Source organism: Carassius carassius, chromosome 11 (genome assembly GCF_963082965.1).
Source record: "Carassius carassius chromosome 11, fCarCar2.1, whole genome shotgun sequence".
Classification (NCBI taxonomy): domain Eukaryota; kingdom Metazoa; phylum Chordata; class Actinopteri; order Cypriniformes; family Cyprinidae; genus Carassius; species Carassius carassius.
The window spans coordinates 8,110,203-8,137,530 of NC_081765.1; the positions used below are offsets into that span (position 1 = coordinate 8,110,203).

Genomic DNA, 27,328 nt, shown 5'->3' on the forward strand with positions numbered 1-27,328 from the left:
CAAAAATACTACACTTAACATATATACTAAACAAAAACAACATTACTGTTTGGTAACACAAGTCTTTGTGAGTCTGATTAAAAAATGCCTCATTAGAGCAATTTATTAAAAAAATGGAGCTATGGTCTCTCTCTGCATTTGTTGTTGTGTGCAGGCAGCAGGGACAGTGCAATAGAAAGATGGGTTTTCTGTTTATTGTCTTTTATTATTTCAGTGCACTCATTCTTTCTGTCTCATCACATTCAATTCAGGCACAAGCTCACAACTGGGCTGACACAGTTTCCTCTGCTGTAGCTTCGGTAAGCACTGTCAGAGAGTTTTACTTGCAGAGACGAATAAAGATGTTCAAGAACGGTTAATGAAACCCAATGTCATGAAAAACATTTGGTTCCAGCATTTCTTTTATTCCCAATCTGAGTGCATTTGAATAAGTCCTGGATATAGTTCCCATCTGTATGATCATAATGTGGAAAAAGCGAGTGACACTGCAACAATGAGTTTTCATTTAGCACGAGGCTTGATGCTTCAGGAGTGAAATTACAAAAGCAGTGAGGTCTGATCCTCAAGCTTTCACCCCCTGAACACCTGAGATCTTCATCGCATTGGAAAACACACTCTTTAGTCCTCAGCCGCCGCTGCTGCTCTTTCATGCTTGAGAGAAAACTGAGCGAGTGTGTCCACATAAATAGTTTGAGCTAGATTGGACAGCGAGGGAGGTTTGCTCATGTTTCATTTATGAAGCTCCAACATGTTTTTCCTCTGTTGGTGTTCTTACCTGTGACCTTGTCATCACAAATAAGAAATGTAAATAAAATAACTCAATAAATAATTACTGACCTGTCGGATCATTTATGATTAAAGCCTTCCAAGGATGCTTGTGCTTGTTGGATAGCAACCTGTTAAATTCAGTGTTGAGAAGGTGTCAGGTCCATGGCAGGTACATGTGTACATCAACATTTATGTGCTGATCTCTTCCTTTCATTGATGCTTTCCTCACACGGATCTGGCAAAATCAGACGATTTAATTTCCCCAGCATTAAAATGCAACACTTACTACTAAGTAATCCACAGAAGTGCGAGGTGACGGGAAAGTCAATGTGAATTGGTATTCTCAATCCATTTTCCTCCAATAATGTAACATTTTCATCTGAGACTGGATCTTCAAAAAGACTAAATATAGAATGGGAATTAACTGGATGGTGAAAAGTCCAAACTAAACAAGACTGTATGTGAGTTTGCTAAAATAATAAATGAATTAGATATATGCATAGGCGTCGATTTCGGGGGGGACGGGGGGGACGAGATTTCGTCATGAGTCATTTTGTACCCACCACTTTTTTTTTTTTTTTTTTGAAAACCTCGAGTTCAATTTAGCCGTTCTGCTGCTGCGCTGGCTACACGCTTTTCTGTTCATTAAAACTGCAACAACTGTAACATTATTTTCTCTATATGACTATCGCGCTTCTTTTTTTTAAAGAATGTTTTTCAAATGAGTTGACAGTTTGGAATGGACAGTGAACGAGCGGGAACGAGGCTACCTAGTCTTTGCTGGGATTGGCCAGAATTTCTGGCGAATGTATCATAGACGAGCAAGTTAGTTAGAACTGTATGTAATAGAAAAAAGATTATAACTATCAAAACATAAACTGCATGTAAAAGAAATAAGATGAGTATAACTATCAAAGAACATAGGCTATCAAACAGAGCAGAGTTATAATGTACATAAACATGTCATGCAAATTTACTTCTGCAGGAGTAGCAAACACACCACTCCCCACATGTGTACACACATGTGCCCTAGTAATCTTCAAGTGACTTATTGTCAGTTTACACACTGACAGAGGTTTGTACATGGCAGCTTATGCAGTTTACATGTGCGTCTACCCTTAACACAATTCGTTTTTTACACAAGCAGTGCACAAGTTCCAGTATGGCCTCTGAAGCTGGCGGAAAAGTCATCCAGTCCACTCCGTAGAAATCTCTTACCATCTTCCAGCCATGATTTACAGGAGGAGGAATGTCAGGCATGCACTCAAGACTCCTTCTGTGTACTGCAGCCTGATAGCCTGCCCGCCGGATGTGTTTTTTCTTTTATCTATTCTTTTTTGTTTTCTTTCTTTCCACCTAATTTTTCTTTCTTTCTACCTATCTATCGAAATGTATTGCCTTAACTTTTGGGCTAGGCTTTTTCAAGCCAACTTAAAAGTTTGCCTATAAATTTCATCTAGTTTTTTGTACTAATCTTATATTGTTACTGCACACATCTGTATATGTTGTTCATACTGTATATCTATTCTGCTCTTATATATATTTTTAATTTGTATTACTGTTAACCATACTAAACTGTATACTACTGTCCATACTGCACTGTACAGTACAGGTCAAAAGTTTGGAAACATTACTATATTTAATGTTTTAAAAAGAAGTCTCTTCCGCTCATCAAGCCTGCATTTATTTGATCAAAAATACAGAAAAAACAGTAATATTGTGAAATATTAATACAACTAAAAATAATAGTTTTTTAATAGTTTTTTAATTTGAATATACTTTCAAAAATAATTTATTCCTGTGATGCAAAGCTGAATTTTCAGCATCATTCCTCCAGCCTTCAGTGTCACATGTAACATCCAGTCTATCACATGATCATTTAGAAATCATTCTAATATTCTGATTTATTATGAGTGTTGAAACAGTTCTGCTGTCTAATATATTTGATGAATAAAAGGTTAAAAAGAACTGCATTTATTTAAAAAAAATTTTTTTAAATAATATAAATCTTCATTATTATCAATTTACACATCCTTGCTGAATAAAAGTATTGATTTTATTTAAAAAAAGAAAGAAAAAATTATTGACCAGTGTTGTATATTGTTGAATACTTTTTATTCATCAAAGTATCTTAAAGTATCACATGTTATGAAAAAATATTAAGCAGCAGAACTGTTTCCAACTTTCATAATGAATCATCATATTAGAATGATTTCTAAAGGATCATGTGATAATGATTTAAAAAATTCAGCTTTGCAGCACAGGAGTAAATGATAAAGTATAATAAATTGAAAATGTAATAATATATCACAATATTACTTTTTTTCTGTATTTTTGATCAAATAAAAGCAGGCTTGATGAGCAGAAGAAACTTTTTTCAAAAACATTAAAAATAGTAATGTTTCCAAACTTTTGACCTGTACTGTATGTCTAATACTGCACCGCCTGTCTATACAATATAACACCAATCTTCTTTTGCAGTTTCTTTAACTAATACTGCCTTCTCTTCTCCTTTGTTTCGTTTTATCTTCGTGATATTTGTGAAATGGCTGTAGCACTCCCTGCGAGAGCCAGTGTTGGCTGGTTTTACTAACTGGTTTGTAGGTTCCTGACTTCGTAACTTCTATGCCTTCTACTGCCTCTTTTGCAATGATACCTTCTATGCCCTCAAGGTCTTTCCACAGATTTAATAAATTTCTCCCAACTTATGTCTGCGAAGGGAATGGTGGGTCCACCACTTCCCTCAAATATATGCATACAGCACTTCATGTTTTGCCATTTCATCCAAGTAAACATGGCGGGAAAAAGAGTATTGTCTGTCTCGTTCTTTCATGACGTTGTGCTTCCAAGCAAAAACATTGTCAAATGTGTTAAATCAGAAGGGTGTATTAAATATTACAAAGAAATAACAGGACATCGTATGACAAAAGGTGGTTACATAAAATAAAAACAGTACAAATGGATAACGTTACCTCTACATTCTGAGGTAAATGTCTTAAATAGTACAATCTTAAATCCTGGGCGCGAAGCTCGCCAGTGTGTTCACAAACGCGTCACCAGCACCGACACTTTCCACGCACGCTATTGGATGAAGGCACAAATACGTCATGCAGGTCGGACCCCGCACGTAGCTGCTTGCTCTTTTCGCCGGGAAAATAACCTGAAAAAAGTTACCGATATTACAGTAATGGACAAAGTGTGTGAGTGGCAACAATTTTTATTTGCTTTGTTAAAAAGCGTAGCGGTTACATATAAAAAAAACTGGGTTATCCCTCAACACAGATCGTTTGAAAACACGAAATCTCCCCTCGGCCCACCGTCTATAGTGCCATGGACTATAACATATCAAAGACAAAGTGATAACCTGTAGAACAAATGGATGACACAAAGGTAAGACGCGATAACTTATATTTATTAAGATTTGCTGGTATTATGGCTAGGTCTTGTGCATTTGCACACAAGGGATCGGCTGTTTTAATTCTTCTCTTGCAATTAATGTTACGTTAGACTTCCTTAGCCACCAACTTAATTAGCTAGTTACGGTTTGCGTTCATACAGCAAGTATTGGGGGAGATGATTGTTGAGTAGTCAGTATCTTGTTTAATTATTGCTTGAATCTATTGCTGAATTCTGGAATAGTTGTGATGATGATGATGATGATGAGGAATGGATCAAGTTTTAGTCAAAATGCCTGATGTAGATTGGATGGATGCATGTTGTTGTGAATTGAGAGCAGTCAGATCATGGTGTGATAGTCAATAGTGTTCATCTGTGCTACACATATTTTTGCTTTTTCAATCTTGATAAAATTTGTAGTGCTTAAGTTGTGTTGTGTGTAGATATGGTAAATTGTACTGGGAATTAAATCAAATTATTACATGGCTTGGTTGAATTCCACTGTAGAATGAAGTCTGTTATTTCTTGATAATAACACCGTTGCCATGAAAAACAGAGCGTTGCTATGGACGCGGCAGGATTCTAATCGTAGAGACGGAACTATTTTCTTTAGCGGAAGCAATACAATCGTGTTTAAATCAATAAACTCTTTTTTAAATCAATATTTTGTGTCAAATTATTGATTTATTTGGTGGGTAGCCATGTAATAAGCGGGATAATGTAGAGCGAGGCCCGATTTTGGGTTAGATTTTTTCCCCGTTTTCAGTGGTTATAACAAAGCAACATGAAAGAGAAATTTGGTAATCATTGTTTAGGTACATTAAACCACGTCATGGCCATGTCATATTGTCAACATGGTACTTATATGATGATATGAAGCAGATTAGTGGGTCATATATCATATGTCTAATGCTTTGTACGGCTTTCTTCTTCATAAAACGAGTCGGACATCATCACATTTTTGTATACATTCTTATTTATTTACATTAATAAGATACAGGACGTCTTTCAAAACATGACCTGCGCGAAAGAGAAAAAAAATTGCATCATTGTACCCAGCACTTCTGAAAATGCACTTCTGAATGCGTTTCTGTCCCCACCACATTTCAAACCAAACTGACGCCCATGGATATATGCACCATTATATGCACTGTGTACTCAACTGTCTAGTGTATTCATTTTATTAAAAAGAAATGTCATCCAGCACTGGGGTCTGAGGAAAGCTGAAACAGTAAACTCACACTCAGTATTTATACTTCACAATGGCAGAATGCTGCACAAGTATGTGAAATGGGACACCACTAATGACTTCATTTATATATAATAGCTTTTTTAACAACTAACCAAAAGCCTGCACAGCTTAAGGGATGCAACAAAAAGGGGTTTCAGATAAAGTTATTACATTTTGATTGAAGATTAAGATGACAAGTCTTTTTTTTTCCTGTGAAATAATGTGAAGTGATGAATCATCCAGGGTTGATATGACCTAGAAAAAGCATTAGGGAAGTAAATAATGTCCGTTTGAATTCCAGATGACTTGAATGTGTCTTTAATTTAAATTCATAGGACTTATTTATTTTAAAGAAACTTTAACGTCTCACAGAACTTGCTTTTACAAATAATTATTTTACATAATTCTATTCGGGTTCAAGTCACTCATAAATGAATTATGAATATTTGCTCTACCTATTGTCAGAAAAAGAATAAGTTCATAAATCCAGATTAAAAGGCTATAGGAATTGGCGGTATGATAGGTCATTTTATAAAACCTCATTTGCTGTTAAATATGAATCGTTCTGCCATGAAACTCTGCTTGCATTAAGACTGGTTCATTCAATTGAATGTTCTCAGCCAATCGGATTCACATACTCAGAACCGTTCACCTTTATATCAACAATGCTGTGTCTGTGTGCTATGCCTCTCCAGCACCACCTGTCTAAATCTGCTACGGAGATCTCTATCGCTGCAGCAGCTGCAGCATGTTTTCTCTTTGTCAAGAGTTGTCATGACTGAACTATACATTTTATAAAGTTAGTTTTTACTGTTTTAACTCATGTTACATTAATAATATTTTATTGCATCTTTTGAGTTGCATCCATAAAAGAAAAAAAGAAAAATAATCAGATGAGCTGGAAAACTTTTAATTTAGATTTAACTTAGATTAGAACTTTAAATTAAAGAAGCGGTATTTCTTGCATGCTCACAGCAGCATGTCTATATATATCTTTTTTTTTTCTTTTTTTTTTACACCAAAACTATATTTTTAACCACTATCCTGCTTTAAAATGACTTAGCGGTCACCACTAAAAAGTACACTTGACATGAAGGACTCATTGGTCATCTTTGACTAGTGTGCATGTCATCAGGGGTCAGGACAGGGGTTAGCCGAAGTGGTGCAGTGTTACCAATGCCAAGTGCAAAGCTTTGTTCCTAATATATAATTCGATGTGTGTGCCAAACCCCTGTGCCTGTCTCCAGCCCTGAGCAATTGTTCCTCTCAGTGATAAAGCGAGAAACTCTGGAGCTTCAACCTACAGATGACTTGCTTTTCGAGTTAGATCTATTTCTGAAGTAATCTAGGTAAGAGAAATGGAACAGAGACGAGATTTGGGTTGTGAGGTGTACACTGCTCCAACAATATCTGTGCTGAAGTTGTTTCATTAGAGCGTTCAATGCAAAAGGCTGTCTGTGTTTACCCAGGCTATAGCCAGAGACTCTGCTCTGTTCAGTCAGCAGTTCAGCTGGAAGAGAAAACGCACAGACTTTTAGCTTATTGGGCATTTATGTCTAGAGGAATCGCATCATCCAGCATGAAGCTCAGAGCTGTGGAGCTGTGGGCTCTTCATCATCTCCCTTCACCTGCAGCAGAGCGGAGATTGATGCAGGGGTTAAATTGGTTTTGATTTTGGAGGTGGAAGAGCACTAAAATCTAGTTATCTGGCTGAGATATGACATAACCAGTCGCCTCAGTGTCAGAACACTGACTCAAATTAAGTATAATGTTTATGATTTTTTTATTATAATATATATTATTTAATATTTACTTTTTTTGTGTGTTTAAAATAATTATCATATGCTCATCAAGTCTATTTGATAAAAAATAAAGTAAAAACAGTAATATTCTAAAATATTATTACAATTAATTATAACTATTTTCTATTTGGATATATTAAAAAAATCTATTTATTCCTGTGATGCAAAGGTTAATTTTCAGCATCATTACTGCAGTCTTCAGTGTCACATTATCCTTCAGAAATCATTCTAATATGCTGATTTGCTGCTCATGAAACATTTCTTAATACTATCAATGTAGAAAACAAATGCTGCTTCAGATTTATGTGGAAGTCACAATATTCTTTTCAGGATTCTTTGACAATAGAAAGAGCATTTGTTTGAAATAAAAATATTTTGGAACATAAATGTATTTTTTGATTAATTTAATGCATCCTTGCTGAATAAAAGTATTCATTTGTTTATATATATATATATATATATATATATATATATATATATATATATACACAGTACAGACCAAAAGTTTGGACACACCTTCTCATTCAAAGAGTTTTCTTTATTTTCATGACTATGAAAATTGTAGAGTCACACTGAAGGCATCAAGGGCTATTTGACCAAGAAGGAGAGTGATGGGATGCTGCGCCAGATGACCTGGCCTCCACAGTCACCGGACCTGAACCCAATCGAGATGGTTTAGGGGTGAGCTGGACCGCAGACAGAAGGCAAAAGGGCCAACAAGTGCTAAGCATCTCTCAGGGAACTCCTTCAAGACGGTTGGAAGACCATTTCAGGTGACTACCTCTTGAAGCTCATCAAGAGAATGCCAAGAGTGTGCAAAGCAGTAATCAAAGCAAAAGGTGGCTACTTTGAAGAACCTAGAATATGACATATTTTCAGTTGTTTCACACTTTTTTGTTATGTATATAATTCCATATATAATTCCACATGTGTTACTTCATAGTTTTGATGCCTTCAGTGTGAATCTACAATTTTCATAGTCATGAAAATAAAGAAAACTCTTTGAATGAGAAGGTGTGTCCAAACTTTTGATCTGTACTGTATATATATTACTGACCTCAAAATTTTAACATTGATTTATACATATGCTACGAGCCAATGGTGCGCTCATGTCATTGGTCTAGCTCTTCTTATATCTCCATTGTCTCCCCACCCCCGCCTTTCCAAGCCTTTCTCCTTGAACAGAACAGAGACAGAAGAGATGAAAGCCATCTTTGAAAGGAGGGTCCGTATCTTAGGATATCGGTGCAATCACACTGTGTCCGTCCATTATCCTAATCACTCCAAATGGTATTGGTGGAGAGAGCTTTTCAAATAAAAAGCAGATAAAAATCATGTTGCGTAATTTTGTCATTATTTTCTCCATTATTGCAAATACACCGTGAAAACACATCAACCAGCATTATGTCCTGTGCACTTAGCATGAACTTACTTTTTCACTTTGTGTTGTGTCTTCCAGATCAGGTCAAACCAGATTATTTGAATTGTGTTGCAAGCTCTAAAACCTGGAGTAAAACCAAAACCTAATGTAAAACAAGGCAATGGCACAATCCGATACTCTCCGCCTGGAGAGATGCTATCTTATTCAATCTATGCATGTCATGTGATGCAGTGCAAGGTCAGGACAGTGGCTGCCACAACACAAGCGAGGAGAACTTCATATTGCAAATGAGAAAAGAAACACATAACAACAAACTAAATATACACATTAAAAACAAACTACCAGTCCATAATCCATAATAACCCTTCCTCCAGTGAAAAAGTTCATTTGGACTGTTTTTGCTTGTAAACAGTGTTTGATCGGTGCATATTTCTCTCCTGATTCAGACGAGACAGAGTTTTTTTAAAGAATTCAATGTTATAAATAGAGGACACATTTTGTTTCGTTTTGATGGATTTGTTTCTTACAAACATGCAGTTTTTCGCTTCACAAGAGATTAATTGATGGACTGGAGTCTCATTCTGATGGCACCCATTCACTGCAAAGGATCCATTGGTGAGCGAGTGATATAATACTAAATTTCTCCAAATCTGTTCTGATGAAGAAACAAAGTCATCTACATCTTCTATGGCCTTAGCTTAGCTTTCTAATCCATAACACATAGAGTAACCAACTATGTTTCCAAGAAAATTTAATTCAATAAAGTCCTTAGTCAAATAGAAACCTAATTTAAAACAGCACACAGTAATATAATGTTAGAGCAGAAAGGCCTAGCCAGCACTGATTTCACAGAACAATTTGAGCAAAAATACTTTTTACAGTGATAATAACATCTAAAAAGTCTAAAAATCATTTTCTCAGCTGTGCAGAAGAAGACCCAGACTGAGTGTTTTGTTCCCTTTCACAACCCTCTTGCAGTAAAGCATGCAGAATGAAAGGATTGAATGACCAAATGAGACAGAAAAGACCATTAACTCCCATTCCTGAAGGCTTCTGCATCACTGCAGAGGTTTGTGTGTGCAGATAGTAATCTGTCTCTGGCCACAGACTGGTAATGGGGAGACAGACCATCTGTTCCTTTTCCATAGCACCCCTGTCAGTTAGAGGCTAAGCAAATTTACCTCTCAAAGGCAAAGTAACAATGCTGAAGTCATGCAGCACTCTGTCCTGAAAAAAAATTATAAATCCAGTGCGGTCACCAAAAATCTTCCATTTTTTGACATGAAAACCCAAGGGAGAAAGAATCATCGCTTTTGTAAACCAGACCCTGTTGTTCAGCAATCAGCCAGAATGAAATAACTGTAAAAGACATGGACAATTAACTTTAGCACTTAAAATGTGTAATTACAACAAAAGCTAGTTCAATTGAAGGCAAATATAGTCATTCACAGCTAATTATTGTAAACAGCTCTCTTTAAAAAGAAAAACATTTCCCTATTTCTGCTCATTGGAGTTTCATTAGTATAGCTGTCTATATACCTCGGCTATTTAATCGAATTGTTTCAGAATCCAGATTTTACAATGTGGCAACCCAACATTAAATTGTTTTATTGTGCAGAACTAAATAAAAATGTCCACAGAATCAAACAAAAATTTGACATTTCGGTTTCTAAGAGTTTCATGATCTTGGAAATCAGTAATTCACTGCACATCATTGCAATAAGTCTTTTAAATACTAAAAATACAAAATGTAAATACTTCAAAATTTCAAGTTTAATTTAATCTGTTCTTTGTAATTAAGTGTAAAATGTCAAAAAAAATTAAATTCAGCGCTCATGATCATATGTTAAAGTACAGAGGGTCTAGATGAGATCGTTTCAATAACAGCTAGTATTGCTAAACTGAGGAGGAAAAGCATTCCTTGCAGAATAGCATCAACGTCACAGTATCCTAAATCTATAAGGAAAAGTGTGAACAGAACAGATTTGGAGAAATGTAGCATTGCATCACTTGCTCACCAGTCGATCCCCTGAAGTGAATGGGTGCCGTCCGAATGAGAGTCCAAACAGCTGATAAAAACATCACAAGTAATTCACACAACTTCAGTGAAAAGCTGTGTGTTTGTAAGAAACAAATTCACCATTAAGACATTTATATTGAATTCATTGCTTCCAGTTAAAATATAAAAACAAAATCCATAATATTGTTTTCTCCAGTGAAAAAGTTGTCTTGTCAAGCATCAAGCACCGTTTACAAGCATTATTATGGACTATGAATTTCGGCCGGAAGCGATGATTTAAACTTAAAATGCCTTAATGATTTATAACAAACACAATGCTTTTCTCTTCACAAGACATTAACTGATGGACTGGAGTGATGTGGATTTCTTGTGGATTAGCTGTTTGGACTGTCATTCTGACGGCACCCATTCACTTGAGAGGATCCATTGGTGAGCAAGTGATGTAATGCTACAATTCTCCAAATCTGTTCTGATGAAGAAATAAACTCATCTACATATTGGATGACCTGAGGGTGAATACATTTTCAGCAAATTAAAAGTTTTTTGTTAACTATTGCTTTAAAGAGATTGCGTGTCTGCATCCAGAGTGTATTTGTATCAACAGCAGAACAATTAAGAATATACAGTAGCAGCACAGATAGACATCTGGATTTAGACCTAATTGGACACTCTTGATCAATGGAAAAAAAACAACTGTTTTTTGCAAAAATACTGGCCAGCAGTGAGACCTTTTACTCTCACAGATGATTCAATGATTTGAAAAACAGAGTCTGGAAAGTTTTGGACCAAACTACAATGCCAATCCAGTTACTGGGGATAATTTAATTTGAGAGGGAAGAGATTGTTATGATATTCTTTTGTAGAATGACTGCATTTGTAAACAAGATGAGTGCATGAGGAAATGTTTCCATGACTCTCTAAAGCTTTGTAATAGCTTTCAAATTTAAATTGTAGTACTGGCATAATGCTATTAAAACATCACAATGTGATGCAATGTTTCAATTCCATGAATCTGCCATAAAGTCAATATAGATGGGAATACTTATTTCTAATTACCATAAATCAAGTGCAGAGAAACATGTGCAACATTTTTCAAATAAGAGCAACTACATAGAGAGGTGCAATAAATAAATAAATAAATGTAACATATATTTATATTTACCTGATATTTCTATCAGAGTCTAATTCCATAACTAGTGCATTGAAATCAGTGAATCTCTTTTTCTCTAAACAAAACCTTTGAAAGAAAAGCAGCAGCAATAAAAATACTGCGACTATAATCAGAGGCTTTTATTTAAGAGGTTTACTTAAAACAGCCACCATCTTCTTTATAGTACACTTGTTACATATCCATCTCCCTCTAGAGATCAATCTGAGACGGTCGGTTTTGGGTTTGTTTGCATTAATGGTTTGTTTCCATCAATCTAACTGTGTGTTTATATAACCTTTCATACATATATACATGAATTTCAGGCTCTGCTAAAAACAACACATTTTTCAAAATTATGCACTTATAAACAAACAAATATTTCAGTCTTCACGTTATATTCACTGTAATTCACAGAACCAGATGGGGCCCAGAGTGAAATCTCTTGTGCCTGTTGCATCCCAAACTAGAAATATATTATTTATGTATCATAATAACTAAAAAAGCCAAGCATTCGAAAATGATTTTGTCATCACAGCTCTTTACTGTAGGTCCTACTGCCAGTTCAGATTAAAGTGTTGATTGACTCTTTTGCTTCAGAAACAGTACTTGTTGAGGTACGTCACTGACCCTGAATGGAATATAATTTTGTATCAAACATGTACAAAGTTCAGTGCCTCATAGCAACAACAGCCCCTAAAGATTTCAAAAGCGCTTTCCCATACTGTAACTAAAAGGTCAACAGAAATGTGCAGGTTTTACAAAGGACCTTTGTTTATGCTCTAACCAGAATTAAATCAACCATTTCTAACTCTCCATTTCAACAAAAGACAGGCTTCTTTTTGATCTATTACATTCTGTAGTCCTACAGCTGCATCGCTTGCTCAGAGCAATCAATATCTTTTAAAAGCAGGGTAGTTCTTTCGAATATATAATGAACAGTTTGTAATGTTCTCGATGGATGGGACCGATTGTTCTAATGATATTCAGACTAACAGCATGTTTGCAAGTAGGCCTGTAATATTGCTTTTAAATCATTAGCCACATATTTAGAATGCCATGTGACTTTAAAAGTTGTATTTGTATTAGATTAGTGTCACAGCAAACACAGCCTTCTTATAAACAAGACAGTGTCACAACAAACATAACACAAAAGTTGATCCTCAACGAGCCTAGAGATGGAGCAGATGAGGACTCTCTCCATGGTGCTGAAGCGGGTGCCCAGGTGACACGATATCAAGGGCATCGTGTTTCTACAGAGCTGCCGACGCTCACAAACCCCGGCGATTAATACAACAAACCACAGAAATGAGCCGACATTCAACACTTAGCTCATCCAAGCAGAACTTAACCAACGTATGTTCTCTTCAGCCCCTTTCAAAGCATCGCAGAACCGAGAAACTTACTGTTTGTGGTCGTCTATCGCTTTTATCGTGTTATATGAACGAAATAATGTCCTTCATGGAGTCTGTGCAGCTTTATGTCCAGTGAACTCTGTAACCAAAACAAAACAATCGCGCCTTGAACTTTCGAAACTGATATACAAGAGCCTATAATATTCAACAAACAACAGCCTATAATGATCTTTCTGTCTCAACAAGTATACTATGAATTCAGTCTCAAGTGTAACCACGCAATTTAGAAAAAAAAATAAATAAATACGTATATAGGCTACAGGATGCAAATAAAACGTAACTACACCGCACTTAGATATTGTTAATGCTTCTATACAAGGAAACATTGTGATGGAGTTCAACTCAGTCTGATGAAATGAGAAGAATGGGAATTAGCAGACGCTCTCAGGACTGGGACGCACGCAGGGAGTGAACACACACAACAGCAGCACCGAAGAATGAAGAACGACTCTTACCGGGCTGAATCGAGCCTGCTCCGAGACTCTGTGTGATGAGGCGTAATAATCCCGCGAAATAAACGAGAACGAAGCTGAAATGCGAAACGCTGCACGTCGTCGCTCTTCGGTGCTGCTGCATCTGACGGAACAGCTGCTGTTTCCACGCGCTGAGAGCGAGGGAGACCGAGGCGCGCGCGACGCGGATCAGCGTGCACGAGTCCACGGCGAACTGCCTCCAATGAGCGAGGACAGTTCATGTGCAGTTTAATAAAAACCCATGTGTGTTGTTACGTCTAAAAACTGACAAATAATCTTAAATCACGAGTCAGTTGCCTGATGTGAAGTGTGAGTCGGACTAATATGTTAACACAGTGCAATGACAATATTTACTGCATGACTTATTGAAATTATTTACATAATAGTGAGCCTAGTCACTGCATTTTATGTAGGATTTAGTAGTAATGCAAATCATATTACATTACATAAATCAATTGGGATATTTTTATATATTAAGTCTTGTGGATTTTATTATTATTATTATTAAATTTTTAAGTTTTTTTTATGATTGATGAAGGAAGTTTAACAACCAACATTTTTTTATTTATTTATTTATGCAGTGTTCTGTGGAAAGATGCATTCTTCTAAAGATTTAGTCCTGTGACCTAAAATGTTTGTGAATCTCACGCAGAATTGGATGCTGTGGTCTGCTTATTTGTGTGTTAGCGTTAAATGAAATTTACAACGCTCAACATTTTAAATAGATCTACCATACGCATTGTAAGTGTTTTTTAACAGAGAGGTTATTGCATATATTTCCGATCAGAATCAAAGCACCGTGGCTGATCAGAGTAAAGGCAACATCATCTGGTAATTGTACTCCCTCTGTTGGCCACTGTACACACGTCAGTGTTTGCAAAGTGTTTTTAATGTTAGCCTATCAGATGATCAACTCGTCACTATGACACGTCATACCAGGGCCGTGTACAGACATTTTGAGGGGCAGTGGCCCAAACCTAAAAAAGGGGCTCTAGGGGGTGGGTGCTTGTTACAAATAAACAATTAAAAGAGAAGACAGCACACTCTGTAATAATTTCAGACTTTATTGTAGATGTTTTGATAAGAGTGGGCTCTCCCTCACTCTCTGAGTCTGCTTCTGCCTCAACTTCAATGGAAGAAGGGGAGAGTGGAGTAAGTTGAGCCAGTGGGTAAGTTGACCCACCCCCTGTTTCTTGGCAACTGTATACTTTTACTGTCAGATGACAATTTATTTTAGAACCACCCATCATTTCTGCCAGATTGTGATAAGGAAAAACACACTGGAGGAGCAGAAGGCACCCATTTACTTTGAAAACAGTTTTTGGCTTGTCAACGTTATAACAGATGTAATGGTTGTTTCAACAACGTACATTTATCCAGGTCTAAAAATATTTATAATACATAAAGGTGATTTAGCAATAAAATCATACCAATCATTTAGATAAATATTAGCCTGAACTCGTAAGATACAGTAGCTATTTTATTTTTTATTTTATTTTTTATTTTTAAATGGCAGCTATGGGGCAAAGTGAGCCAAATGTTGTGGGGTAAATTTAGTCAGCATTTTAACCTACCATAAGGCACTGTAGTTAAAGGGTTAGTTCACTTAAAAATGAAAATTAGGCTGCATTTTACTCAACCCCGAGGAATCTTAGGTGTATGACGTTCCTCTTTCAGATGAATCCAGTCAGAGTTATATCAAAAATAGTCTTTGATCTTTCAAGCTCTAACATTGCAGTCAGCAGGAGTTGCATTCCTTCAGTCCAAAAGAAGTTAAATAAAAAAGCACCCTTCCATAAAATAAAAGTGTCTCGCACGGCTCCGGGGGGTGAACAAAGGCCTCCTTTAGTGACTCGCTGTGTTTTTGTAATCACATCGATAATCAGTTGAACCTATCCTGCGCTCACAGTTGTAAACGAAGCAGTTGACAACAATGTCATACAAAAGACATTTCTACTGACCTACTGTAAGCTCAGACCTGAGGTTACATATTGGCCTATTCTGTATGTAAATCTTAAAATGAAAAATCCAGTTAATTTAGATGTTACCATTTTAAGGTTCCTGTTTTATTAAAAACCTGCAAAATATATTTATATAAGTAATAAAAAGCCTTTTTACACAACACTCTGTACTAAAAAAGGTATTATAGGCTATAATGGATTTTCAGCCAATTTAAATAAAACAATTATGAACAGTGGAATTAGATTTTTTTGGAAAAACATATATGAACAATGGAATTCAATTCAGTGTTTTTTTTTATTAAGTTATTATACCTGAAATTGGCTTGAATGTATTTCAATGTTTTTTTTATTATTATTATTATTTATTATTTATTTATTTATTTATTTATTTTTGTATTCACTTGAATTCAGAAGCTACAAAAATACAATGATATTGTAATTTTAGTTTGGATGACACAATTCATAAATATATATATATATATATATATATATATATATATATATATTTAAATGTAAGCCTTGTTTTACTATGTGTATGTAATCAGTATCCACTGCTAAAACAAGAATTAGTGCCCATTTAACGACACCATTGCTCTGCATGAATGACATTCTATTCAAATGGTGAAATGATGTAAGAATTTCTAAGAAATATAGCAATAATAAGACAACTGCTCATCATTTCATGTTTTTTTTTTTTTGAATCATTACAGTATAAGAACATAATCATCATGTGATTAAATACTCATGGGTCATTCATCTTTCTATCTGAGCTCTGACTAGGGTTTTGCAGATTTTTATTATATTACAGTGATTTCTATTATATAAGCAAACAATTAAATGCTGACGATAGCACAAAACATCACCGAATTTTTCTATTGATTAATATGCTTACTAACGTTTGTGCTGATGTTTTTCCACCAAAAATGTGGTGATGTCACTTCCTGAAAGATGATGTTAGGCAGGGACGTGCACAGACATTTTGAGGGGCAGGGGCTCAAGTGAAATAAAGGTCACTTCTCATAATTAGTTTTTTTTTTTTTTAAACAAAAAAGTATATATATATATATATATATATATATATATATATATATATATATATATATATATATATATATATAAACGCAACTCTGACTTCCTTTTAAAAAAAAATAATTTAAAAAGTTAATTAATTTTATCTTCCTCAAACTCACGCAATTGTTTCATTTTCAAAAGATGTCTACAAAATAATCAGTTCACAGAAACCATGGTCTCCTTAGTATTCACTAGGTTTATAGAGCAGCAAAGGAAAGCATTCCACAATGTGCATGTTTTGAAAACATTTTCTATGCTACTAGTTTCAAGTATATATGAAGAGTTCAGATGCAAAAGCCTCTAAGTGCCATCTGAAATTTTCTTATGAGCTTTTTTTTTCAAGCTCGTATTTAAGTTCAGTAATTTAACTTAAATGACAATTAATAGGTAATTTTCATTGCCAGTAATGTGAAATAAGTGAACATAAACATACAAGCTTGATAAAAATGATCATTATTGAAGGAAATTTCAGATGGCACTTGGAACTCTTGGAACTCTTCATATTTAGAATAACCTAAATAACTGCATCAAACAGAGGGGCGTGTTTTACTAATAATTTGTTTATTTTTGCACAAGGCACTACATCGTTTTAATTATTTTGGTGTTATCAGAATACATAACACTTTAAAATTAAACTTACCAAAATAATTGAGTAAAAATTCAATAAAAGCCAATGTCATGTATGTATTTGTGGTGGTATGGAATACTATTTTATCAAGGTTTCGAAGAAATAAAAAAAAGTTAAATTACTTAAATAGTTAATTTATAAATATTGTTATTTTTAAAGTTTAATGTTAACTTATTTCTACTCAGTTTTATTTATTAATGTACCAGATGCAGTTACTCAGATTTACTACATTTTTTAGAGTGTATCCTCCATCTGTTTGCATCTGTAGATTTCTTTTAAATTCACCAATTTAGATTTCTTCATTTCAGGGGGAAAGACTCTTGATGTAAGTCAATAACTGGGGACGTTCTGTATGCAAATTAGGCGTCAACTAGTTAAAATGCGCACATTTGCATCTAATTGACAGGGAAATGCAGGTAAATAGGATAAACAAAATAACTAAAGCATATCACCTGGTGGTGATATATGCTTATTTTATTAACTTATTTTATTACATGGCTTGGTGGAATTCCAATGTAGAATGCAGTCTGTTATAACCAACAGACCGCTGTGCAGAGTATAACAGACCGTTGCCACGAAAAACAGAGCGTTGCTATGGACTCACAGGATTCTAACCGTAGAGACGGAGCGGACTATTTTCTTTAGCGGAAGCAATACAATCGGGTTTAACAATCGGGGGAGAGGGCAGGGGCGGCTGGCCAATAGAGGGCGCTAGGGCGCCGCCCCCCCATGAGCATATACCATAGACTGCAGTCAAATACATGTAAATACATAAATAAATCATATATAAAATTATCAATATTTGTGTGTTTGAGATAGTAAATGCAGCTAGTATATTTGAAAAATATTATAGAAATTCAAAATGTTTGTTTTTCTACACGTCCCGTCTAGATCTGTACACGTGATCAGCTCTGGGGCGCTGGAGAAAGCGCCCCAGAAAGGCGGGTCTTTGGAGCAGTTTAGCCAATTGCTGATTTTAGATATAAATGTTTGACATAAACTGTAGCCAATCAGCGAGCTAAAATCTAGTCAGCTATGGGCGCTTCGCCTAGCGCCCCAAACTGCGCGCGGCCGCGAGGCGCGAGCAATGGGCGCGAGCCACTACTAAAGTATCGAGTTTATTATGTTTATTTACTGTACATTTTGTGGAACATTTGTTTGAAATCACTCAAAATTGTTGCAGGTAATAGTTGTATTTAATCAGCTAATTAATGACTAAGTATTTTGTTTGAGTTAAATTTCAAATGCAAATAGAAAGTTTGTGCAATATGTTTGTTTTTGTGCAAAAATGCCTCAACCTTTTAATATTGGCATTAAATAATTACTTTTCACAGAGCACTGGTATCCTGGGTGGTTATTAATTATAATAGGATTTTTTTATTTATATAGCCTTTCCAACAAAGTCGCTTTACAATATAGGCCTAGGTTAAGGAATTGAACTAAATAAACCTCAACATCAAAGATAGACATACCAAGGGCAGATATAAATATACAGAGTTCAGTTACAAAGTTAGGTTAAAGATTCAAGCAAGTAACATAAACATTAATAATAAGGTAAAATTTAAAGATTCTGAGCTAAAGAGTAATATTCAGACAAAAAAAAAAGGTTTTGAAGGAGAAAAGGGTGAATGCTTGACAGACGTCTTGAGCAAAAGCATTCCACAACCTGGGAGCCACAATGCTATAAGACCTGGTGTCCCATGGTTACCAAGGCCAAGCTATTTAAAATAACCGAATATGACAGCCCCACCTAACATAATTTTCACCAGCCGCCACTGGGAGAGGGAGCGCTTCAGAACTCCTGACCTGATATTTAGATACTATATTTCAATAAATATATTTGTTTGACAGGGAAGCTGTGTGCAAACAGAAATATATATTATTTTTCAAAAATAAAAAAAGCATCCCAGATAAAAGGGCACTTTCTCTCCAGGAATAAAAAGGGCAGGTGCTCAAGCCCCCTTTCATGTCTATGTGTGCACGTGCCTGATGTTAGGACCTACAACCAGTTTAAACAAACCTCTTAAATTTATTTTATTTTTTTCAACATTAATCATTTTGAATGAAGAAAGGAAACAGTGAATAACCACCTGGAATATTTCCCTGTTGTCCATGTCAGAAGTTAGTTCGGCATTCAAGGACATGAACATAAGCCAGTTCAAACCAGTGAAGTGATTTTTCCCATATTATTGTGATATTCTAATTTTAATTAAATTTTAATTAATATTTTATGCAATATTGGATACATATCGTCACCTTGGAATTATCTGTTTTAGTCAAAATTGAGTTTTACTTATTTACATTATGTGATGTTTTTTTTGTCTGTGTACATTTTGGGGCTGATGTGTGAAAGAAACTTGTTCCCCATTTCCCATATGGAAAGCAAACCCTTTGAAGCTCAATATCTCGAAACTGCTCAGAATGCAGAACCTTCCAAGATGACGATATGATGAGGACATGAAAATGTAAAAGCATAGCAGGAATCGCCCTCATCATGACAAGTAGCCTACCCACAACACGCAAGGGTCACTGTCAGTGTCAATCCAGTCTCAGAACAAGACTTTTTATTGGGGAAGTTCATAAAGAAATCTGAGTCTGTTACAAGTCTGCAAACAGCTCAATTCAAGTTTATTTGTAAAGCGCTTTTTACGATACAAATCATTGCAAACAACTTTACAGAAAATTAAGTTTCCACAATGTTTAGTAGTAGCTTATAAGTGGTGACTGTCAGTTTGTGTGCATATGACAGGAATTTTCAGAATAAAATTATACAAGACGTAGTCAACCAAGACGATGGACACTATTAACAGTAATTATTATATGATGCAGTCACACTTGTAGCAATATTTGTTAGTTCTGTAGGTTGTTCCGATGGATAGCATGAGAAAGAAACATATTGTAGCAACCCACAGGAATTTCCGTGTCAGAGAAATGTCTCGACTCGTGCATTTGTGTCGCACATGTGCACCTGATGAAGGAAGAGCATGCGAGGCTCGTCCGGTGAGGAGTTTCCACTGAGGGCGGAGCTACGCGCGTTTCAGGAAGTGCCTAGAACAGAGGAAATTCTATTTTCGTGGTGAATAAAAAAAGTTCCTCGTTTGTGACATTTATAATCAGGTGTGGGTTTTTTGCAGGTCTACACATAACCTCTATCCCATAGAGAGAGAGAAACGATCGCGTCTGCGTGTGATGACCCGTTAGCCATCAGAGATGACTGCAGTAACTCTCGTGGATCTCACTCACGTCCGCTCGTCACATTATGACACTTGTGTGAAAGAGCGCATCAGCGAGTTCTGTGCATCCTCCGGGAATGGCTCACCAGAGCCGGTCTTCTTCATCGCGGATCCAGAGAGCTCCGTGGGGACGGACAGATCTCCTAGCAGCTCACTTCAGGAGATGTTTATCGGGTTCAGAGACTCTCCTCAGATCCTGTACAAGAGCTCGCTCTCAGCCGCGTTATACTCATTCAAACAGGCTATAGACAAAGAGGACATCAGTAAGGTGAAGATCGTGACTTCGAGCCGCGGGAGAGGGTTGTTTCAGGTCTACCAGGAGCTCCTCTTCACCTCTGCGTATGAGTTCGAGTACAGTGTGATGTTTGACAGTCTGTCCTGCGAGTGTGAGTGCTGTCCCTCGGGTCAGAGCACAGCTGACGCTGCACGAGAGCTCAGCACGTTCCTACAGCACCGACCAGCGCTCAGAGGAGACGTCACAGTCCTCAGATCTCCTTTCATCTCAGGTTAGGAACACTCACGTTCATCATCACATCATACTCAGGCTTGCTGTGGTAGCCTGTGTACTGTTAATAATAGTATGTGCATTTGCATATTTTTATTAAATTAGTAATACTGAAACTTTGAATCTGAGGGCTGATTTAAATTCATTTGGAGTAATAAACAGATATAAATACATTTAAAGTTTGGATATATTATTATTAGCCTATTATTGAGCAGTTTATTAAACATTTAGAAAAACTGAGAGAATGTGGAGCTCACACTCAATAAGGAAAAGCACTATTCAGAGGCCCAAAAAGTTTGCAAAAAGTGCAATTTGGTGCAGATGTTTTTTTGTTTCGTTTTTTATAAATATAAGGTGCAATTGTAAAAACTTGTAAATAAATTCGATTTTGAGCACAGTATAATAGATTGCTTGCATAAAATTCATATAAATATCAGTTCTCACTCTGTATCTCTTAATAAGATGATATTTAAATGTATAGTTTTATGATCAAAGCTCTGTAGTTTCAATTTTGGGGCCAAAGCAGATAAGGCAATACAATGGTGATTGACAGATGGACAAATAAACTCTTCTTTAAAGCTTGATGCTCACATTAAAAATAAATAAATAAATATGGATAATTAAGTAAACCCGAGTTGCTTCAGTCTGGTATATGTTCATCTCAAAATATTTATAACAATATAAATGGTATTCTTTTGTTTACAAAAATCAGTAAATTTTTCTCATTTTTAGAAATAAACTAAAAGGCCTTTTACTTCCTGCAAAGTATGAACTATCAGACAAACAACGGAAGGCATGTAGTAGATTGTGTACAACAGGTTTTTCAGCAAAGATTTTGATCATTTTGGAGAATTTAGATGCCTTAGACATTCAAGTATCAAATGTGATCCAGAAGGCTTATATATTTGGAAAAGATTGTGCATGGAATATAGCCAGTGAGTATTTAGCTTACATGGGAACTCCTTCAATACTGTTTAAAAGCATCCCAGGATGCACCTGATGTGTGCAGTGTGAATGTACAGAGTGAGCAGACTCTCTGTTTCGATCTGTTTCTCTATTTCTTGTGGTTCAAAGACTGCTTCGGTCATGGCTTTAGCACTCGTACTGGAGGTATTTCCTACATCAGCACTCTGAGCTCACTGAACCTCTTCTGTAACCCGCGGCGTAAAGACTCCAGAGCCGTGGTGGCTGAGAACCTCCGGCGGCTCGGCCTGCAGGCGGGATTTCACCCCAAACAGTTCAACCTCATAAAGGTACCTTATCACAAAGAAAATATGAGGAAGTCACTCTATCAGCAAGCAGCATATCATAATGCCAGATACTGCCTCACTTACTGAACTTTCACCATAAACAGCCTCTGTGCATGTTTAGACACTGATTATTATCATGATCTTATGAATCTTTTGTTTTAAATTCTCATGCATAAATTCTTGAAATTAGCTTAGGACATAAATATAAATAGTATGTACATATACAATTATTTTAATTAATTATTTATTATAATTATTATCATTAACCCTGTAAAATCTGACATTAAAAAAATAATAGTTTTTTTGTGCAACATTTAAACATTTAGAAAAAAAAATCTAATACATGTGCTTAATGATTTGTATAATTTTTGATGCATCATGCATTGATCTGATCAACATATTGACTGCATGTCTTTGTCACTGACGTCAGTGTAATCATGCCAGTGATGTGTGGGTGATGGGCAAACCCGCCCCGGACAGTTACGATGCAATGGTGACCAATCAGGTGGGTGTTGTCATAGCAGCACCAGGAGCCGATTGCATGCCGCTGCTCTTCACTGACCCTGTAGCAAAGGTTATTGGAGTGGCACATGCAGGTGAGTCACATCACAATGCGAAAAACCTTAATGCTCCTACAAATAGACTTCTGATTTCTTTAAACAAAATTTGACAAGTTTTCATTCACCCAAATAATAATGTAATTGATAGATTAGGGTTAGATCTGCATTGCTTAATACTGATTCACTTCTAGCTTCGAGTGAGTTCTGTGGGAAGAGTGTATTCATATGAACTGAAACAGGAAAGGCAATTCAATACATCACTAATTTCTGAACATCAGTACATCACTTAATAGGAAGTGGAGAAGGAAATTGACCCACTAGTCAGTGCACATCACTCTCAGGTACTAAAGGAGTAATATAAACACAGTGATAAGATAAGTTTAGGTGCCAGTGTTTTATTGAGTCTAATTAGTCCCAGGTGTTTTGTGTGCAGCTGTTAACGGATAAAAAGTGCAAATATATCATGATCATGGTAAAAAAGAATAAAATGTATTATGAATAAAAGTTAGTATTAATTTAATCACCGCATAATTTATAGTGGCAAGTTTTGTCCGTGTGATAATATTACACAGTGTTCTATTAAACAATGCATCCGCTTTTACTACTCCGTTTAGTGCTTTCAAATATGACAATTTAACTTGATTAAATTAATAAAACTTTATATGTATACAGTATATTGATGCATAGATAATAAATAAATATATTACTAATATATTATGTCTTTATATTTCTACATTATGTCAAGTTTTTTCTGTGTGTGATGACTAGGGTGTTCCAACTGAACGCATTTTGTGAAGTGAAGTCAGTTTCAACAGATATCCTGTGCCCAGGGGGTAGTGAACACTGCATAGGGTCCCTGTCAATCGAAGCGCAGCTAAAGAGAAAATACACACTTATGATGCACAGACATAGAAGCTATTTGTTTTATCTGAAATGCGGCTGGAATTGGAGTATTCCCAGAAGGGTAAATGTAATTGAGTTGGCTCTCAATGCTGCTGTCATGGCTTACATAACCATTGTTTATGCTCGTTTCAGGCTGGAAGGGGACCCTCATGGGAGTTGCCATTGCAACAGTGAACGCCATGGTGTCAGAGTTTGGCAGCAGGCCTGAAGACATTGTGTGTGTGATCGGTCCTTCTGTCGGGCCGTGCTGCTTTACTCTGGAGCAAGGTTCGGCCCGAGAGTTTCACTCCATACACCCAGACTGTGTTAGACACATCGACTCATCAAGACCTTATGTTGACATCAGACTTGCAACCAGGTAAACATCATCAGCTGTTCACCAGAGAGCTGTTTCATTGACCCTCTGCCCTCAGCGCCTCTCACAGAGGTCATGTCACTCCCTGAAGTGACCCACTGTAATGAACACCTCTGAAATTAAGGTGATTTATCTAGTTCTGTTTTTGCCCAGGGGAAATTGGGTGCACATGTATGCATGGCAGACTAACTCTAATGGAAGAATGAATGTGAAACATTTGAAATGAATGTTTTAAATGACTACCAATCGTGCTTTCTCTTCCAGAGTTCTGCTGGAGAGGGGTGGGATTAAACCCGAACACATGGAGGACATCAGGGTCCCACACAAGGCTGACTCCACTCTTTGCACCTCCTGCTGTCCTGAACTATTCTTCTCCCATGTGAGAGATGGACTCAACTTTGGGACACAAATTGGCTTTGTGTGGATCAAATAATCCTGCATTCACCAAGCTTTGATTGAATGTGCAGAAACATTACATATGCATGTAATTATTTAGGGGATGAATCTAAATGACAGTACATAAATACATTAATATAATAAATTATTTAGTATGGAAATGCACTTCAAATGAAGACAATCATTTGGTTACTTGACAAACATCACATCACAGGACTGCAGGAGAAGCTTTACATGCATACAAACAAACAGTGCACTTGTAATCAATAGTAGGAGATATAACTTCTATATTAGCTAACTTAGAAATTTCTCTGAAAGTTTACTCCTGGTTGATGTCTTGATCAGCATTTTCAAGAGTTGATTAGAGTTTGTCACTCTTCAGGAGAAGTATTGGCGACAGTTGTATAGACTCTTAATAAAAAAATTCATGATAAAATCATGAATTATGTCATTTAATATCATTTTAAATTTAAATAATATTTATATTGTCACTTGTAATTTTGAATAATCACAGGACTATTTCTAAAATGTTTAAACTATAAATTATAATAGATAATTTTATGTTTTGGACAAAATCTGTGATGTGTGCGGTCCAGCTGATTTATACAAATTTAAGATTACAAAAAAGTTTCGGTTTTCTTTTTTTCCTACGAGGGCAGTAAGATGACAGGTCAATGTCATCAACATATTATTGGAAGAATGAAGGAAACCTCACTAAAATACATAATTCAGGAACTGTCTTTTAATATCTGTGATTTGTTTTTTGTTTTTATTCTATGTTTTTAATTACACAATCTATTTTTAATTACATTTTTGAGGGGTTGAAATAGACTGTGAATGTACACTAGAGGGAGCTAATCTTATCATTTTAGCGTGACCATTCTCATATTATAATCGCTCGTTATAATTGTTTAGTGCATTTTGGCAATAACCAAATCATATCACAGAGAAAACAGCTATTTCTTTTATGTCATGTCAAGCCTAATATGTGACCCTGGAGCACAAAACCAGTCATAAAGGTCTTTTTTTTTTTTTCGAAATGGCCGAGATACAACTATTTGAAAATCTATAATCTGAGGGTGCAAAAAAAAAAAAAAAAATCTACAATATTGAGAAAATCACCTTTAACGTTGTCCAAATGACGTTCTCAGCAATGCATATTACTAATCAAAATTTAAGTTTTGATATATTTATGGTCGGGAATTTACAAAATATCTTCATGGAACATGATCTTTACTTAATATCCTAATGATTTTTGACATATAAGAAAAATCTATAATTTTGACCCATACAATGTATTTTTGGCTATTGCTACAAATATACCCAAGTGACTTCAGACTGGTTTTGTGCTCCAGGGTCACATATGTCAAGTTTAAAACTATCCTAGTGGGATCATATATTGAATTGTAGCCTATAGAAAACTGTTTGTAAAATATACGTAAGTTTCCTTGTTTAACGTTATATCATATTAGTAAATATGTATTTAATATCTCAATATGTCTTCGTCTGTTTGAAGAGCTCGACACTAGAGGGCGCTCGCGTCGCTGCTGTCACTTGTTTATTTAGTAAGAGACTGATTGTTGGCTGGCGTTCAAGTGCACTTCAGCAGTATCACAGTCAGGCTTTTGTCTTCAACAGCACTTTTGCAATGTCACAAAAACATCTCTGCTATTCCTTATCGCATGCTGTTGAAATGACAGCACCATAAAGTCAATAACGGAAGGTAATAAAGATGCCCAAGAGTGACGTGATGTTTTGACCAGCAATGAAGAAAGACACTTATCTGTCAGGCCTACTGTCAAGCAGCAGCGTGCACATGTGCTTCATGGCAAGTGAGTGTTTTTCAGTGTTGACAAAAAATGACTGTTAAACCCTAACACAATCAATACCTCAATAACTCTGCTGACCTACTAAAGCGGGGGTCACCAAACTGGGTCCTGGAGGGCCGTGTCCTGCTGAGTTCATCTCCACCCCTCATCAAACACACCTGAACCGGCTAATCAAGGGCTTACTAGGTATACGTATAGCTTCCAGGCAGCTGTGTTGAGGCAGGCTGGAGCTAAACTCTGCAGGGGCCAGTTTGGTGACCCCTGAACTAAAGGATCTGTCATAGTCAACATACCTACTAACATAATAATATCTATTCTATCAGTTTTGTTCCAGTATCCTACTAAAAACTACCAAAATAATAATAATAAAAACTGCATATTGAATGTTATTTATGAAATCCATTCTTCTAACCCATGACTTTACTTAGCCCAAATACACTTTAATAAACATATAATATTGATTTATATATCAGAGCTGTCAAGATGGATTTTGCAGGAGATGAACTAGCATTCACCCGAGCGTTTTGTCTTCTCTCTATACAGAGAAAGGTAGAGGTAGCATGAAGCTGAACTTTTGTTGTCACAACTAACAAGAAAAAATGACCATAGATCTTTCAAAATGGCAAATCTCTGTGAATCACTGGTGTTAAAAACAAAGAAATACTTATTTATCAGCCCATCATTTCTGGTATGATGTCCTGTCCATGTGTACACCAGAACCACATTCATCCGCACTTAATCATTTTATGATGTTTCAGAGTGCACATTGTCTATGGTGTATTAAAGCCAGAGCCACATTATCATTACACATGCATTCACAGGAACACTTCTGGCACTAATATTGTGGTTTATTGCACTTTAGACCATGATCGTTGTGGATCCACCATTAAAGTTTCTGTGGCACAGCATGATTATCACAGTTTTCCTGATTTATGACTTCTGATCACATCTCAGTTTCCCTGTAACTTCCTGAAGTCATCGACACACATATCCTTTGTGCTCAA

The 27,328-nt window shown here is 36.0% G+C and overlaps 2 protein-coding genes across 6 annotated transcripts in view; one reads left to right on the forward strand and one right to left on the reverse strand.

The window, feature by feature from the left end:
* Nucleotides 1-13,838, reverse strand: part of LOC132152717 (ecto-NOX disulfide-thiol exchanger 1-like) — a 108,795-nt gene extending 94,957 nt beyond the window's left edge. For 2 of the 5 annotated variants that reach the window (XM_059561552.1, XM_059561551.1), the window contains exon 1: nucleotides 13,616-13,838. In XM_059561552.1, coding sequence (XP_059417535.1) covers nucleotides 13,616-13,736 — 121 coding nt within the window. In that variant the 5' untranslated portion in view covers nucleotides 13,737-13,838. Of the gene's footprint in view, nucleotides 1-13,151; nucleotides 13,240-13,615 lie in introns of all 5 variants that reach the window. The other 3 variants (XM_059561556.1, XM_059561553.1, XM_059561554.1) reach the window with 2 other exon arrangements.
* A 6,415-nt stretch (nucleotides 13,839-20,253) lies between these two features.
* lacc1 (laccase (multicopper oxidoreductase) domain containing 1) lies at nucleotides 20,254-24,863 on the forward strand. The gene is made up of 5 exons (XM_059561545.1): nucleotides 20,254-21,032; nucleotides 22,106-22,284; nucleotides 22,712-22,877; nucleotides 23,877-24,102; nucleotides 24,364-24,863. Exons 1-5 carry the CDS (start codon nucleotides 20,504-20,506, stop codon nucleotides 24,530-24,532), a joined length of 1,269 nt encoding a protein of 422 aa, XP_059417528.1. The 5' UTR covers nucleotides 20,254-20,503; the 3' UTR covers nucleotides 24,533-24,863.
* The last annotated feature ends 2,465 nt before the right edge of the window (nucleotides 24,864-27,328 follow it).